This window comes from Thalassophryne amazonica, chromosome 13 (assembly GCF_902500255.1).
Source record: "Thalassophryne amazonica chromosome 13, fThaAma1.1, whole genome shotgun sequence".
NCBI classification, from domain to species: domain Eukaryota; kingdom Metazoa; phylum Chordata; class Actinopteri; order Batrachoidiformes; family Batrachoididae; genus Thalassophryne; species Thalassophryne amazonica.
In genome coordinates this window covers 81,827,805-81,846,773 of record NC_047115.1, presented here as the reverse complement: position 1 = coordinate 81,846,773, position 18,969 = coordinate 81,827,805, and the positions used below count along the sequence as shown (strand labels likewise).

General features: G+C 40.2%; 1 protein-coding gene across 1 annotated transcript in view; it reads right to left on the bottom strand.

Annotated features, from left to right (window-relative positions):
- Positions 1-18,969, bottom strand: part of LOC117522987 (cilia- and flagella-associated protein 46) — a 316,276-nt gene that overhangs the window by 27,667 nt on the left and 269,640 nt on the right. Inside the window, exons 45-54 of the mRNA XM_034184405.1 lie at positions 16,375-16,445; positions 15,293-15,459; positions 14,929-15,035; positions 12,432-12,537; positions 12,258-12,327; positions 8,146-8,319; positions 6,232-6,311; positions 3,016-3,094; positions 2,601-2,630; positions 1,133-1,235 (exon numbers count right to left, since the gene is read on the bottom strand). Coding sequence (XP_034040296.1) covers positions 1,133-1,235; positions 2,601-2,630; positions 3,016-3,094; positions 6,232-6,311; positions 8,146-8,319; positions 12,258-12,327; positions 12,432-12,537; positions 14,929-15,035; positions 15,293-15,459; positions 16,375-16,445 — 987 coding nt within the window. The remainder of the gene's footprint in view (positions 1-1,132; positions 1,236-2,600; positions 2,631-3,015; positions 3,095-6,231; positions 6,312-8,145; positions 8,320-12,257; positions 12,328-12,431; positions 12,538-14,928; positions 15,036-15,292; positions 15,460-16,374; positions 16,446-18,969) is intronic.

The window sequence follows — 18,969 nt, the reverse complement described above, 5'->3', positions numbered from 1 at the left end:
GCTGTAATAAATGATCACCTTCTAACTCTGTAGGAGATATAACATGGAACTTGTGCCAGGTTGTTACATCATTAATAAACATGAATCTCACCTCCAACAGCGGTCCAGGAGTATTTCACAGTGCAGACGTGGACATGAAGCTGGGACAGCAGCCTGTGGTTAAAATCGTCTCACCCAAAACAAAATTATTAATCACATGTGATAATCCAACCATTGCAGTGTCCAGGGTTGCATTGTGCTCCTGAAGTGTGCAAAAAGGAAAAAAAGAAAGTTCCCTAAAAGGAAAAAAGAAAGTTCCCTGGAAAGGCGCTCCCCTGCTATGAAGCAGGGGACTGCATGCCAACAAACCTTAAGCAAAGCTGTCTAGTGGCACGCGCACACACATGGGCTCCACGCACGCGCTTAGTCTCCCATGCAATGTTATGCATATACACACACACAAGACTGAGTGACAAATGCAGCCCCACATGTGCGCACAGAGTCTACGTATGCCACGTGTACGTGTGCCATGTGTACGTGCGCCACGTGTGCCACGTGTGCGTGAGGAACACAGCTCTCCATCCCCTGTTAGCCATCCAGACATTTGGAGATCGGGCATTCTGCAGCTCCTTTTATGGCCATCTGACAGCAGTCTGTGTCATCTACATATGCTCTGGATGCGATCTGATGGTGTGGACGAGGCAGTCTGTCTGTGCTACGACACTGCTAGCCACGTCTCTTTTCCTCCCAACTGCGTCGGATTACGGCAATATTTGCTGTGTCGGGCATGGTTCCGGCAAATTCTTGCTATATGTGACGGGGGCATTAGACTCTCATCTGGTGATCAAACACTCTGTCCTAATTCTTCACGACATTTGTGTTAGGAAACACTGCACCCTGCTGAGAAGATTAAGATTTAAGATTTTATTGACAAAAGCTTTGATTTCAGGCTGTGTGGTTGTGATGGTTTGGTAATCTGGGCTGAAACTAACTCAGGTTTTGGTGTTCGAAGTGCACACATGAAGTATTTACAGTTTAGAAAGTAGCAAAATATAGTACAGCTGCAGTCTCCGATACACTTTGAGCTTGTATGTCACTGTTTTAAATATATTTTATAGGCTTAAAAGTGTGCTGTCTGCTCCTAATGTCTTACCTGGTTGTGTGTTTATTGTTCATGAACCCTTCCAGCATATGGGCAAAATTTTGGCTGTGGGTTTCTAAAATGTGTTTCATCCCCTCAGACAGACTGGTCCCTTCTGTGGTACACAAAGACAGACTTAAATATAAAACATTGGAAAAATATTTAACGAGCTAAAAATGCAAGAAGAAAAAGTATTTGCAGCTCAATCTCCACACTACTGCAGTAGTAAGTGTATTAGAAATTACCGTATTTCTTTGATTAAATGGCCAGGCGTTAATTTTTTCAAACCATGCTCAGACCCGACGCCTAAATGACCCAGGCCTTAATTCAATGTCAGTGATTAACAAAATGTTTCTTGTTGCCTGTAATATGGTGTTTATTTTCACACATATCTCTGGGAGTGGTGAACCAAAGACATCCGCTTTAGATCAGAGTGCTTTGCGTCACTGCGTACCCTCTCCAAGCCCCTCTCCACAGCCTGGTGTGCACCTCCCAAAAATGTAAACTACGCTTTGAAACAATGGAGCCTGCAAGCGTTTCACTCATTTCTCTCCCATCATATTTAAAAAAAATTTGCAGTGCACACGCTGATTACATTTTGATCATGGATCAAATTGAGGAACATCTGGCAAAAAAGTCCCCAAATATGACCAACTTTACAACACTGAGTCAAAAAACTACAAAGATGCTCAAATGACCCACAATTCATGGAGTGAAATTGCATGTAACATTGGTTTGGAGGTTGATGATTGTATAAAGAAGTGGAGCTTGCTGAGGGACAAATTGGACCAGAAAAAGGGGAGACAAAACAGACCAGGAACCAGAAACTGTAAATATACCAAGAACAGTGGTGGTGCAGGCGGAAAGAAAGGCCTGCCTTGTTCTCCACATCATGCCCCGACGGGAAATTGTATTACGACTCCCACCAACACGATGGAGAACTTCAAAAGGGTCATGCCCGGGTCAACATCATTGCATGGCCATGGAGTTACGGAGCTCTAGAAGTATAAATTAGCATTTCGGATTTTAAGGTACCACTCCGCAGCGGACTTAGAAAAAAAGAGTGACTCAACCAAATGCAATCATTTTTAATGCACATAATGCCCACCTCTTTTTAAAGCAGGCTTTTATTTTTTTCTGACAAAGTTTTGACCCAGCCACTAAATGAGGCAGGCCCCTATTCAAGGCCAGGCATTTAATTAACAAAATACGGCATGTGAATATGGTAGAACATTCTGTAGTGTTTTTTATTACATTTGAAAACGACTGTACCTGAATGTTTCTGTTCATAACTAGAAGCAACACTCAATTGCAAAACAGAGAAAATAATAATTTGCTGAATATAGCTTCTCCCTGGTCTCCTCTTGCTTCAGATTTAACGCCATCACACACCACCCATCACTCATACATGTTTAAAATGAAGACAGCTACACCTACACTCTTTCAAACAATCAGATTTGTGGGATCACTTTTGACTTACCGAAGTTGCACTCATTAGTTGGAACAATATCTTTCAAAGCAAGTTAAGAATGAATAATCTCAATAAATGAATGCCACTATATTTTTAGAATGCAATACTCATGTGTGTGTGTTGGATAAGAAGCTGGTCTGGGTTTGCATTCCACTCATGTTACCAATGTCCTTGGACAAGACACTTAATCTGCATTGTCCCTGTCCACTCAGCTGTAAACGAGTGGCAATGGCCTTGCTTTGAAAGTATCCTGTGTCAGACTGACTGGTCCAGTCCAAGAGGAGTCACTCTCAACCACTTCACGTGACGGAATATGGAGATAAGCACAGGCACCAGCAGGCCTGTATTTAGGACGTTTTCATGTAACCATGCATGAATATATGACATATTCAATGTTTTAGAAATATATTCTGAAAAAGGATACATTTGAAATCACGTGTGTCCACAGAAAAGTTGTTTGAGGGCAGAGCAGGACACGTGCTTGACATGGATTTCTGGTTGGGCTATATGTGATTATTGCAGCTTAATATAAGTATAGTTACACAAAGTGTGTACAGTCGATAAAGAATTACTCCTGTTTTGTTTGGATGTATTTTAGAGAAAAACAATGAACCTCAAATTGTTTTGTTGCAATACATAACACATGCTTCTCAACCTGACACATTAAATAAGCATACCTTATTACATATCTGTTCATGTATTTCAGACTCGGGCTGATACAGATACAATGAGGCATGATACAGGGTGTGAAACAGACATGTAATAAAATATTTATCACATATTACAACAAAAATAAAGAACAAGAACCATATAATTATCATCAACTCCATTTATCAAGTTCCACCAGAGAAAGAACAAGGAGCTCTCTCTTCTCCTTCTTGGTTCCACTCAGCCATTCAATAAATGAGTTCACATCCCTCTCCGTTTTCCTGGTGATGTTCTTGTTCCTATGTCGCTCTATTAAGTCATGAGTGTTCTCTTCACTAACCTTCAGTTACTCAAGTTGTAGCATTCTCCCTACTAGGGAGGCTAAAACTCTCTCACCTTGATCAGACATCTTGGTTAAATGAAATGATCTGGATCCTGTATTAGGCTGCACTTGTCACCAGGATAACACAAAATAGATTGGATGACATTGAAAATTTTCAATGTCTTTTTTTGTATTGCCCTGTTTTAAAATTTGTATTGCCCTGATTTTATAGCCACAGTTTCCAGGGCAATAAAATTGATAGGACAAGTGTATAATTTATCAGCCATATTTTTTCTTGTATCTCATGAGGGCTGGTTTATAAGTATAGGGCAGATTTTTGTTGTAATATGTGATCACCTGCAGTTTTGTACCTGATAACAGAAAAGACATCTAAATGTGAAACATAAATCAATAAAATAGAAAAGAAAACATACATCCAGTTTATATAAGTATTTACCTGCTTCAAATTAGAATTTCATTATCAGTATTTCTAGGCACTGGTTTCTTTCCACTTATATATATATATAAGTTTCTTTCCACTTATATATATATATGTATACTGTATATATAATGATTGGCAATGACAATGCAATTTATGAAATAATGTGTTAATTTTTCCCCAAACCTTCCAAATTACTACTCTGTAAATATTAATTGACATATCATTAATGACTGAACTAATAAGTGTAGATTGAACACTTTTGTCATATGTTTAGAAAATGTTATCGTTATGTGGTGAGGCACAATGGGCCCCGTCACACTAGAGCACGAATGTTGTTCGAATGTCAATTCGTACGGCATTTGTGCAATTCATGCTGCAATTGAATGCCTCATACAGCTTTCCGACAGCAGTCGGCACAGTCGTGTGTGGCTTGTGATGGAAAAGATACAAATGGCAGTGGAATCAGTCATACTGCATTCGTATTGTGGACAGTCGAACATCATTCATGCAAGTCAACCTGCAGTCGTACTGAATTCGACCTGCCACACCAATTGCATGATTGCCGAGGTGACATGCAAACTACATTAAGGCAAGCAGTGCTGCAGTCCAGATGCATTTGAATTCCCCACACAACATTCATTCGGCACTTAGGGAAATACGTGAAATTGGGAGGCCAGCATGAATGTAGAGAGCATGCACACTACTGCCACACTGCACATTGCGCAATCACACTAAATACACGTCACAGCTAGTCAGTGTGTCTCCCTGAGACACTGACGTGCACTGTGGCTGTGTGCACGGGGTCTAACAGCCATGATGACATGGAAATTAAGATGAATCCTCTGACACATGAGGTGGACTGACGATGGATGTGTGATTATATCCACAATCTGGACGTTACTCCAATCACAGGCGCTGCATCAGCGTCAGTGCATCTCAGAGCCATGCGAGTTGCTGCATGCCTCTGAGAAGCACAGATCTCTCACCCACATGACTTTTTTTATATATCATTATTTGTTTTATAGAAAACAAAAAACAAAAGAGAAAACAGGCCCATCAGGTGGGAGTGTGTGCATCTCAGAGCCATGCCTCAGTGTGCTCAGCTGATTTCCAGAGAGGGGGAGAGAGACAGAGCCGAGAGAGTTTTTTATTTTTTACTCTGTGTAACACTTGCTTTGACAATGAAAACATATGTTTCTCATGTCAATAAAGCTCCTGCTGGGTTTATTATTTTAATTTTATTATGTTGTCATGTTTCATCCTTCGTGCTCTGCTGCATGTGACCTGCACAAATCAATAAAGCTTGCTCTGAACTGTAATTTCTCCCGGCTCTTTATGTAATTTACTGCCCCTTTCCAAGAACCCATGTATTCCTCATTTTGGATTTATTAAAGGTCACAATGAAAACTGGACCGGGACCCTCACAGACAGTGTCCATCTTGTGAAAGACCCCTAAAATGAGTCATACAACACTTTTTATATCATGTGGACATCACAGTGGGTGTGATTTAGGCTCACATTTCTAATGTTATTGGCTCTCACCAACAGGGGGAGATTTTCCTGTATCTGACACTTGCATATACGTGTTGAAAGTGAAACTTAACTCTTATGTTTAAACCTTAAACCAGGTCTCAAAAACTTTCAAACAGATAACACAGACAAACACTTGATAACTAACATAATATAAGATATTATCTAACAGACCCACATTCTGGTTAATCGAACGGCATTCGTACATGGCTGTATGACTGCCATTTGAATTGCCTTAATTGTCTGTCCCATACAAATGCAGCTTGACTTCAGTTTGTTTTGCTAATTCGTGTGCTTTGTACTGCATTCGTGCTGTAGTGTGACTGGGTCCTTACTGTGAATTATATACTTAAAGGCACCCATAAAACTGTTGTAAATAAAAGGGTGAGTAGATTTGTAGGCAGTGCACACTACAATACAATTAAATACTTTTCCAAGTGCATATCAGCACAAAATAATTGAATAAGTGGATAAACTGATTTTAAAATAAAGCAAAATAGGAAGTGAAATGAAAAATGAAGACAATGGAAAAAATAGATAGATGTTCCATTAAAAATGATACATGAAGTCTGCAATAGGATTGTTATGAAAACAAAATGTAATTGATTCAAGAACCACAGTTAAAAGTCACAGGGAAATTCAAATAAGACACATTGCTACCTGTATCTGGCAGACTCAGATTAATTTAATGAACTCACCCCTTTGATGGGTTGGCTTTGATCTCCCTTGTCCTTAGTTGCCTTTCTACCTTTGGTCTCCTTGTTGTAGTCTCTTTTAACTGCCACAAACAAGAAGCAGAATTAATACATAAACTTGTCTCAAAGGCAAATTAAAGAGCACTGGGAGTCATGTGGGGGGAATAAACATTGCCGAGGGCCCCTTCACACATAACACGACTGAAGCCGACTGGCGCACAAAGGAGGACTTGCATGCCACTGATGAAAAATCAGAGCTGCCTCAAATGCCTCGTACAGCTGTCGCCACAACCTTGCATCATCACCTTGCCCAATGCAGATTCGAGATTCATCACTGAATATGACTTTCATCCAGTCATCCACAGTCCACGATTGCTTTTCCTTAGCCCATTGTAACCTTGTTTTTACCAGTATGTTTGCCTTTAACAACCTTCCCATGTTGTTTGTATTTGATCCAGAGTTTAGACACAGCTGACTGTGAACAACCAACATCTTTTGCAACACTGCGTGATGATTTACCCTCTTTTAAAAGTTTGATAATCCTCTCCTTTGTTTGATGATTCCATAATTTATTCCTCAGAATTGAGTGATTCCATATTTTTTTCCCTCTGCTTGGTCTAAAAAAGTAACCGTTACTGACTGCCACAATTTTTTTTCCTGATTTCTTATAGTGTTTCTTAAAGCCAGAAAGTTGCCATTTGAAATGACATTAGTTTTGTGTCATATCTGTGATCTGCTTTTTTCTAGAAATTTAAACAACTGAATGAACATCCTCTGAGGCCAGTGATTCCATAATTTTTGCCAGGGGTTGTATTTGCAATGTTTGTGTGTTCTATAATTAAAAGCAATTCAATTAAATCAGAATACATAATATAAATAAAAAGTAAATTAATTAGGCTAAACAATAACATTTCATAAACCCTGAATGCCCCTTAAATATGTAAATTTGTAAATTAAATACAACTACAAGGCAGCAGAAACTGCTGGGAATGACTGATCAATTATTGTACAATAATCTAGTTAACAAAAGCCAAAACTGGTCCATTGCAATATGAACATTACAACATAACATAAACTAACTCAATACTGTATAGTAGATAATTTTTATGAAGACAACAAATGAGGAGGATGAAAGGGCATTAGGCTTATGGTTATGTAATACATTTGGTCAATGCAATGGTGAATTATTTAATTTAATAAGATTAAATTATTAAATTAAACTAAAATATTAATAAATCATTTAAAACATGAATAGAGTACTAACATACTACACAGTCAATTTTACAGAGTAAAATATACTCTGCCAGGATAAAATTTGGCCCCAGTCCAAAAAGAGTTAAATACACTCTATTATAGAGTGAAATCAGCTCTACTATCTTATCAAATCACATTTTTCAGCTCCAATAAGAGTCATTCACAACATGATAGAGTTGTTTTTACAGTGTGAGAGAATTGATTTAGCACTGATAGAGTATATTTACGTATCTGTATTTGGACTGGGACCAAATGTTATCCTGGTAAAGTATATTTTACTCTGCAAAATTTATTGTGTATATATTAATTTAGAAGGGTGTGTTTTTTACATTTTTATATTTTACGTTACCCATTTCAAATGCACCTGTGTCAACTTTTTCTGAAATGCTTTTTTTTTTTTTAATCGAGTGTATGATGAGATGTTCTTAATATAGCAGAGCATGAATCAATTTTATAAAGCACTTTGTTTAGCTGAACCCTTTTCCAGGATGTACAATGTCTGTGGTTTTTGGGTAAACTTGCATCATCTGTAGATAACAAATAGACAATATGGTTGCATAGGATTGTTGTACAAAATATAAGAAACTTGTCAATGATTGATGATTTTTTTTTTTTTAATAAAACCTTTAAGCAAAATTACAATCAGATGTGTGTCTTTATTACCTTTCTCTGACCCTTTTCTGAGGAGACGACTGTGGAGAAGCTGGAGGGAGAAATCTCTTGACACAGAACTCAAACCTTTCTCCTGCAAGATGCGTAAGGCTTCCAATGGCAACTCCAGCAGATTTCTGTCTGCTAGTATCACCACATATTCCCCTGTTTCTGCTGGCAATTTAACTGTAAACACAGATGATTTGGCACCTTTTTAAACACATGTTGAACTGCATTTTTCAGGTTGTGCAACTTATCTAATCCATTCAACAACCATTAAGGAACTATTGTTTGAACACAGCATAAGTCTCTCAAAAAGGAAAAAAAAAGAAACATTAGGTCATTAATAAATTTGCAAGCCTTTAATAGTTTATCCATACTGCAACAATAATGGTCCCTTTCCAAAACATATTAAGTTACTGTCATTGACGTATGTTTGATCAGCTTTCATAGCTTGGCCATGTGTTGTGTTTCTCTAAGCATAATCCAGTATGCAGGTGATTGTGTGTTGAGGACCACAGAGGGCACAACCATGTTTCACCTGGCTGCAGTAGATAGACGGTTAGTTTAGTGAAATGGCGATGCACCAGTTATATGCTTGGGAGTTGCCATCCAGGACCCAAGGCGGTTTTGTGGTGTCATAGATGAGGCATGCTTCCAGACTTGACTTGACTCATGTAAGTCAATCAAAATGTAATCTATAAATAGTGCCTTCATTAGTCTAAGCCAGGGGTAGGCAATCATATGCCATGAAAGGCCGAGACATTGCAGGTTTAATTTGCTACCAATCACCTTAGCAGGTGATTTCAGTAATGTTCAGGTGTCTCAGTAGGTGATTTCATGATGACCAGGTGTTTATGTTCAGGGGAGAAGCTCATCAGCAACCCACCTGCTGAGGTGATTGGTTGCAAGGAAAACCTGCAGTGTCTCGGCCCTCGTTGCCCACCCCTAGTCTAAGGGGTTTCAGTTATCAACTTGAATTAATCCTGTACAGCAGACATAGAGTCAGGTACATAAGTATTTGGGCAATAATGATGTAATTTTGCCTCTGTACACCACCACAATGGAGTTGATATGACATAATATGTGATTGAAGTTCAACTTTAATTCAAACAGTTCAAACGTATCACATTAATGACCAAGATTATTTTATTTGTTACTAATGTTCTCTTGATGAAGTTAACCTGTCTAATATCATGTGTCCTGCTGCCTTTCTTGGCCAGATCACCCTTACAAAGGAGTCTCAATCTCAGCGAGATTTTATCTGGTTAAATAAATGTTATTATTATTATTATTATTATTATTATTATTATTATTATTATTATTATTATTATTATTATTATTATTATTATTATTATTATTATTTAACAGTAGTGAAAAACAGTCCAACAATCCCAGGGTAGATGATGAGGCAAACATCCTGGGAGTTAACATGACACAGTAACAAAACCACATGAGGTAAAGACAGACTTAAACTATTACTTATAACTATTCGCCCTATTGACATATCCCATAATCCCTTGCGTGCCAGAGAGTCGCTGCAGACAAACAACATATAGAGAATCAACACGATAACAGTTGTAAATTAATATTATACTACAAAAATGTATTTTTTTATGCTTTTCATCACGATAATAAGAGACTGCTTCATGATACCCTGAAAACTTGCTAAAACAATTATAACAAATAATCCGTGTCTGCTACGTTTAATCTGCGTGGAATTTAATAAACACAAACCAAATTGCAGACATATTATATATATTAGTCTGGAACAAAGAGGACAAACAGTGTTGTAAAGAACAATAATCAAGACGTTAAAGAGCAAGCTTCACTTCCCCCCAGAACGACCTGATCAGGAAGCGAGCGTAGCTCACAACATAAAAATAGTTTTATGTTGCGATGTTAATGGTTTTGTCTGTGTGCAGCGGTTAAGTGCAGCATGATCAGAGCGTCTCAATGCAGTTCTCAGTGTTACTGAGACCTCGTAACGCGGCGACCTCTCCGAGGTTTTGCGGGATTTGAAACGTCAATAGGGCGAATTAACAGAGATAGGAGACATAACTGTTCATAATACTCACAAATCAGGAAAGTAGGAACCAAAGTAACCAACATCAAGGACCCAGCAAACAAACATGGGAAAACACAGGGGAGGAACAAATGACTTGGCATGTGTGGGACATTACTAACAGCTGGTGAGTGACACAGGAAGAAAGGAACACAAACAAGTCAGATACCAAAGTAAAACAGGAAGACAAGCTAGAGAAGAAAAAGAAATGCAACTGTGATAAAAACAAACAGGAATGAAACACAATGAAACCAGACTACAATGATTCAACAGCAGATAGAAAAATAATCAAAGACAGGAGAGGGTGAAACAATCGAGTGGGGTGTCTCGGCACAGCTGGTGTCTGTACGTTTACAGCTGCACTTTCAGGCCGCACGCTTCTTCTAATGACATCGATTCAGAACATTGTTTATAGACAGCGCCACCTAATGGCTGCACGTTTACAGCTGCGCTCTCACGCCGCATGCTTCTTCCTCCCGGGAAGCAGAGAATACGTGGTCCACTTTACCATCAAGTGTAAGGGTAAAGTTTGTGGTTTTTTAGATTAAACAATGCACAATAATCTTTTAAAATGTTTATTAATAGAAGTTGTTATTACCTGGAATGAGCTCTTAAGTTTTACCAGTATTTTTCTCAAACCAGCTGAGATTTTCTTCTCTGTCAATTGTTTCCAGTGAAGTGGATGAATTTGGCAGATGGCTGGACACAGAATTAAAGAAAGAAGGAAGACAATTCTGGTGGTAGGTGGGGCTCACTTAAAAATGGGGTATATTGGCAGGAACTGCTACAAATGAAAATTATTAGATCCATGAAAGTGAAAGATGGAGAATTTATCAGATATATTAATGCCTAGCCTGTTTTTGCATGCTAAAATGCTGTGTCTGTCTCTCAGGAGGCTCTGAGATGAGTCTGAGGAGCTACTTAAGTGATGTCCACATAACCGGCATTTTGGATCAGCGCGCGCGCGCGTGTGTGTATGTACATCTGTGTCTCTGTGTTTTAAGCTTTTATTTTGGTTTAATAATGTAAAAATAAATCTAAATATCTGCCTCCAGCATTGTCTTTATCACCTTTCAAATTGCCCTGTTGTAGAATAAGAGAACACAGTGACCACACCATATGATTACATTATTAATTTACCTGATCATAACAATATATTGCTATACATTTTGTCCCAATGCATGAAACAAAGTTTTGTTTTGTTTTTTTATTAATAAGTAATATTTTTGGGTGGAATAAACCTTTAAAAGCTTAACTTTTTAAATTCTGGGGTACATTTAACCTTTAGAATTATAGGTAGGACCTGAAATACTACTTTTTTGTGCATACTGTGTGCACCTGAAGGTACAGCCTTATAGGCTCTACAGACGTACAAACTGATTTAGTTAAATTATCTGATTATAACATTATATTGCTACACATTCTGTCCCAATGCATGAAACAAAGTTTTGTTTTGTCTTTTTTTGGGGGGGGCTCTAGAGACGTACTAACTGATCTAGTTAAGTTGTAAGTATATTTAGAGTGGAATCAAATTTGAAAATAGCAAGTCACGCTCTTGAATCACAGGTAGGTGGCGCAGTCTCTAAAGAAATGCTCTGCATCAATGTCAGTAGCAGAAGCAGCGTGCGGCCTGACAATGCAGTCGTACATGTGCAGCCATAAACGAACAGCCTCCAGTTTTGCAAACACATAGTATTGAAACAATCAGACATGAGGGCTTGCAGACACTTGAACACAGACAACACTAGGAACCATCACCAGGGGGAGGCAGAGGGCATGGATCGATACAGACAAAAACCCTAGATGTAAAATGAAAGACAGACACAAGGTGGAGGCAGAGGACAGACAGACAGGCAGGCAACCACGCCAGGATGAAGACAAACACTCTACAAAAAAGACAAATGACTGAACATAACCCAGAAAAGCACAGACCGTGAGACAGCTGCACACACGACACCTAACATAACAAAATGTTACGGATTTATACCATTTATAAATATAAAACTTCAGTGTCATCAAAGAATATCAAGAAACAAGTATACATATTACATAGCTTTACCTAAACTTCCTTTCTCTTGTTTATCTCTGGCTTTGGTGATCTTGGGGACTTCTTCTGATTCACTTGGGTCCTAACAACGTGAGATGAAGGCAAGCAAGGATCAATGGAACTATGTTAGATTATGTGTGTAACACCAATATAATCTAAGGCAACTCAGTGTTGCACTCAACTGACCACCAACAGAGGGAAGAATGAGACAAATCCTTCCTTCTGCCCAGTACCAAGCTCAAAAAACAACTGTAACATAATGGCTCTGTCTTTGCGTCTGGAAGCTAAAGGTCTAAAATTATGAAATTTGGGAGGATAATGTTCAAGTGGTTAAGGTGGCAGGCTTGTGACCAGAGATCCTCTGTTTTAAATCCCTGTCCAGACTTGAAAATCACTTAGGGCCCTTTGATAAGGTCTTTAATTGCCAGGTTGCTCCTGATATATATCGAGTGCCTCACATGGCAGCAACGTGACATTGGTGTGTGAATGGGTAAATATTTACGAATATTTACGATCGCGAATGTCTACAGATGGGATAGAGTGGATGGTTGGACGATGCAACGCACTGTATAGCATGCAGTGTGATGACATACCATTTAAAACCAACTGCAGTTTGCCTGCAGTAAAAAAGTAAAAAGTGGTATTATGACATATGGCAAAGTTATGGACCTCTTCAAAATTCAAGATCCAAAGGTAAGTGCACAAACTAACACTTAATTCCTTTAACTACATTTTTTAAATTATTATCAATGACACAGTCTCACAAACCTTAAGAAGTGCTGGACTCTAACATGGTGATGTTATGTTAGGCTTCCACTGTAGCTATCTGTAGTTCCTGCTTGTTCTTGGAGCACATTTTAGTCTTGTTTTGAGTAATTGAAAAATACATTTGGACGGTTACTGATTTGCCTTCTGAAGAACATGCTATCAATTTGCTAGAGTGTGACCAGACAATATATATAAAAGATCAGTGTTCATCCTCTCATCCAAGCACTTTTATCAGCAGTCATTTGAGCAGTATAGTAGTGTTAATTTTGTCACCTGTTTTTTTAATTTAGTCTTTGGCAGTTGTGTGTCAAATGTCCTTATTAGTTTTAAGCTGTGGTCCCACCAAATAATGAAGGATGAATAATGAGCCATGCAGCATGTTTTTTTTTTATTTGTTTGTTTTTTTTTTGCTATGAGAGGACTTATTGAATTATTGTGGGAGAACAGTGGCTCTAAGAGGCTCTTACAAGCAGAATATTCGGATAAAGAGGCTCATCTCTGAGCATGGTGCTAATTCCAAGATGTTCAGTTTGTGTACGAGTTACTACGACAACTAACGAGGAATATAGAGGCATGTTTGTGGTGCAGACAAGGCTGCTAAAAGCCCATTATTCGAGTGCCTGGGAGCTACGCAGGATCTGAGAGGGTATTTTTGGACTGGCTGACCTCTTGTGCACACAGTTCCACCTGCTTTGTGCACCAGATGCTGCATATAAAATAATTATTTTGTAGCGGATTAATCATTTTCTGACAAACCTTGGATGTTGAAAACACCTCTAATTGCTTCTGGAATCACAGAAGACCGTTTCATCTGGACGCTTTTTTCCCCTCCTCCTCAATGAGGAATGTATTTTGGAACAGGTTAAGGTAACTATTGTTAATGTTTTTACAGCTTAGTAAAACAGTTGCATGCTCATTCCTAGCTGTAAAAGTATGTCTATGATAGATTTAATATCTTAATGGATCAGATGAGCTCCGCTGTGTGTGCACTGATGGAATGACCAGCACCCAAGACGAGCATTTACGCAAAATGCGAGCTTGCAAAAGTGATTTTGCAATGAATAACAGGCGAGCACAAAGTTAAAAGTTGGATTACGGTGTAAAAGTGGCTGTGAGTTTAAAGTCGCGGAAGAAATAATGCCAATGAAGCCGCGAGAATGAGCGCAGAGCTGCTCAGGAACACAGAACGAGAGCACGCAAAAGAGTGATTCTGCAGACATAACACAAAGTTAAAAGTTGTATCACAGTGACTGTAAGCCGTGGAAGAAATAAAGATTTTTTTTTTGTGGTCACAGAGAGCTGGGTGATTGCACAGAATGGCTGCATATGACTCTGGAACACAGGTGAACCACAGTCTGGTACACACCAGCCACTGGAGCTCAATGCCCTCAAGACAGTAGAGATGGTTGTTGTTGTTCATCGCTGTACATAACTTTGGTACAAGTTAACGTTTGTACCTTCTATACATACTGACAGCTGCACATACAAATGTTGCACTTAAAATCAGCTGCACACCTGGTATTGTATGTGTCCACTTGTAAATTAAATAATGTGGAAATAGCACGTGTGACTGAAGAAGCTCTGTAAGCAGTTGTCTTTTAAAATAGTGCTGCTGTATATACAGGATTAACCTGATATGGACATAAATGTCATAAAATTAAGATGACAGTCTGCATGTTGATCTCATATTCATTTACTTTCAATTACACTATGCTACGCTAAACATCTAAAATATCACAAACATTTCATATCAATGTTCATATTTCTATGGACTTAACTGCACTATCAACCAAAGAATTAGATCACTATGGAAAAACTGACAACAGAAGTTATACAAGCAAATAATTTTCAATACAACATTATCATGTAATGAATGAGTACTCAATAAAATTTCTCAAGCTGAGTGACAGTTCACCTTAAGCAAGACAAGTCGAGCTGTGTCAGCAGGGGATGCAAATACTGTTCCATGTCCTGGACAATTTTTGTGAAAAGATGAGTTAGTTTTTCCCCAGCAGTAGTTTTCTGTGTGGTACAATCAGAACAGATGCAAAGACAACATCAGTAATACAGCAGCAGTAATGTAGATATGCTAACGGAGTACATTAACACACAAAGGCTTATGTGTACGGTACATTTGGATTTAAATGTTGCACATGTCCCTCTAAGTGAAAGGAGACATGAGAACCACAATGGGCAGATGCTATTTATGAGGTAGGGAGTTGAAAAAGATAAGAATGAACAAATAAAAGAGGCCTCACTAAGACAGTCAAGCGCCAAACCTGATGCTTTTCAGGGTCTTCCTGGTTGTGCTCACGAATGGGCCAACAGGATTCCTTGAGGAGAGCATATTGAGCCACGTGGCCAAAGGCACGGGTCTGTTCCCTCAGTCCTAGTAGAGCCTGGGGGCACACTGAGATTTTGGCCACCCCAGAGCATGTCAACATACCTGGAACAATAGAATATACACACCATCAAGCATACACATACAAACAGTATTCAACGGACAGTAATTGGTCCTTCTGAGTGTTTCTGCCTACTCCTCCTGATTTTCCTCTTCTGAGGGTTCTCCCTCCTTTCACCTCCATTTCATGTTTTTCTCATTATGCTTTGTGTTTCATTAATTTGTGCTCTTTTTTGAAGCATTTTCATTTGTTCTTTTAACTTCTGCCAGATTAGTAGTTGTATCGGAGGAAACGGCGTGCAAATGGGTAAAACAGCCTGAAAATTCCTTTGAGAAGGTGTGGGCAGGATTAAAAAACATGTTCTGTTTTTGTTCGAGTAGTAACAAGGTAAAGGGAATTGGAGATGTTTTCTGGAGTATTATTCATACTGTCAAAAAATACCTCTTGAAGGGGGGGGGGGGGGGTGGGTGGAGTTGCAGGATCTCCCAAAAAGTAACAAAAAACCACAACTTCCACTCCACTTTTCGACTCTCTGACCACCCCAATCCACACACACACCCACACACACACCACACACAGCACACACACACACACACACACACAACACACACACACACAAACCACACAGCACCACACCACACACCACACACACACACACCACGTGCACCTACCCATGTTTTGTTTTAGGTTTTTTTTAGTATTGCCTTGCAAATTGAATGCATGTTGAGATACTAAATGGGAGGTGATGGCCAAGCAATGGCAAAGGCAGCCTTGTGTAAAGGATCCTCTGTTTGATTCCCCCATAAGACAGACAACTCACTAAGCGTCGCCTGAGCACTTTTATTGAAAGAGTGCAGATGCAGTAAATATCTTGTTTGAATAGACAGATTATTGATGGTTATAAGTTAATGTTATGTATATGTTATGAACGTACTTAGAAAATGCTCATGTCCTGTAACTTCCACAGTCTTTCCTTTTGATCCTTAAGTGTACTTTTGGTCTTCTCATAGATGGCTCCATAAAGCTCGACCTAACAAACAAAATGCAGAACTGAAAACAGAAATCATTTGGAAAGAAAGCCATCATTCTCACATGACAGATTTGAGCAGAAAATGGAAAAATTGTGTATTTGGTGGAACAAACACCAAATTTGGCATGGTGATTCCTATGAGATTACCAGCATATCTGGTCAATAGGTCACTTGACAATTCGATGATGGCCTTTTACAAGATGTCCACCAAAACGACCTATCAAAAATCACATTTTGCTAGAAATGGTCTGTTTGATTGTTAATATTATATTGATGTAAAATTCAATTTTGTGGATTTACTCATTGGATGACTGTTGTCCGGACCTCCAATCTGAATGTGGCACAGATGTTCATACACAATTCCCGACACCTGATGTGCCTCTCAGTGTACAGCACATCCGAAAGGATTCACAGCACTTCACTTATTCCAAATTTTGTTATTTTACAGCCTTATTCGAAAATGGATGAAATGACAATGCGGAAAAAGTATATATATATTTTTATTATTATTTTTATTCATCACATTTTCAAGGAACATTTTCAGAATAACAACAAAAAAACCTTTAAAAAAGAAAAAACAGCGGTGACAAATAAAATACCAGAAATGTCATAAGTCCATACATCATAATGCCAGGGTATCATTATGTTGATCTGTTTCAGTAGATAAATATACACACCATTTTCTCCATCATTTTTCTCCTTGTTCTTTTTGGAGTCTTATCGAGTAGGTCATTTGTTCTACAGTATGTAGATGCTTAACAATGTTAAGAAATAAGGCTGTGGTAGGGCATATTTTCTGGAGCCAATGTTTTGTGATTGTTTTTTACTTGCTGCCAGCAAAATCTTAAAGAGGTAAACATCATTCGCATTCATACCCTAAGGGATGATTCCAAGATAAAGAGTTGTAAAAGTCATACAAATATTAAAACCTAGTATCCATCCATCAATCCATTTTCTTCCGTCGGGTCACGGGGGCAGCAGCTCAAGCAAAGCTGCCCAGACCTCCCGATCGACACACACCTCCCCCAGCTCCTCCAGGGGAACCCCAAGGCGTTCCCAAGCCAGCCGAGAGATGTAGTTCCTCCAGCGTGTCCTGGGTCTTCCCTGGGGCCTCCTCCCAATGGGACGTGTCTGGAACACCTCTCCAGCGAGGCGTCCAGGGGGCATCAGGAAAAGATGCCTGAGCCACCTCAGCTGACTCCTTTCAACGTGGAGGAGCAGCGGCTCGACTCCAAGCTCCTCCCGAGTGACCGAGCTCCTCACCCTATCTCTAAGGGAGCGCCAAGCCACCCTGCAGAGGAAACTCATCTCGCCCGCTTGTACTCGGGATCTCGGTCTTTCGGTCATGAGCCAAATCTCATGACCATAGGTGAGGATCGGAACGTAGATCGATCGGTAAATCGAGTGCTTTGCCCCCCTACTCAGCTCTCTTCACCACGACGGTCCGATACAGCGACCGCATCACTGCAGATGCTGCACCGATCCGTCTATCGATCTCACGCTCCATCCGTCCCTCAATCGTGAACAAGACCCCGAGATACTTAAACTCCTCCACTTGAGGCAAGGACACTCCACTGACCTGAAGAGGGCAAAGCACCTTTTTCCGGTCGAGAACCATGGCCTCGGATTTGGAGGTGCTGATTTTCATCCCAGATGCTTCACACTCGGCTGCAAACCACCCCAGTGCACGCTGAAGGTCCTGATTTGATGAAGCCAACAGAACCACATCGTCCGCAAACAGTAGAGACGAGATTCTGTGGTTCCCAAACCAGACCCCTCTACACCCTGGCTGCGCCTAGAAATTCTGTCCATAAAAATAATGAACAGAACCAGTGACAAAAGGCAGCCCTGGCGGAGGCCAACGTGCACTGGAAACAGGTTTGACTTACTACCGGCAATGCAAACCAAGCTCCTGCTGTGGTCGTACAGGGACCGGATAGCCCTTAGCAAAGGACCCCGGACCCCGTGCTCCCGGAGCACCCCCCACAGGGTGCCCCGAGGGACACGGTCAAACGCCTTCTCCAGATGCACAAAACACATGTGGACCAGTCATTCCCAGCAGACCCTCACGATACGTTTGGGCCTGCCAGGTCTGATCGGCTTCCTCCCCTCCCAGCGGATCCAACTCACCACCAGGTGGTGATCGGTCGACAGCTCTGCCCCTCTCTTCACTCGAGTGTCCGAGACACGTGGCCGAAGGTCAGATGATACGACTACAAACTCGATCATCGTCCTCCGGCTCAGGGTGTCCTGGTGCCACGTGCACTTATGGACACCCTTGTGCTCGAACATGGTGTTTGTGATGGACAAACTGTGACTGGCACAGAAGTGCAACAACTGAACACCACTCGGGTTCAGATCGGGGAGCCCATACTTCCCGATCACCCCCCTCCAGGTCTCACTGTCGCCACCCACGTGGGCATTGAAATCCCCCAGGAGAACAATGGAGTCCCCAGTCGGAGCGCTATCTAGTACCCCTCCCAGGGACTCCAAGAAGGTCGGGTACTCTGCACTGCCACTCGGC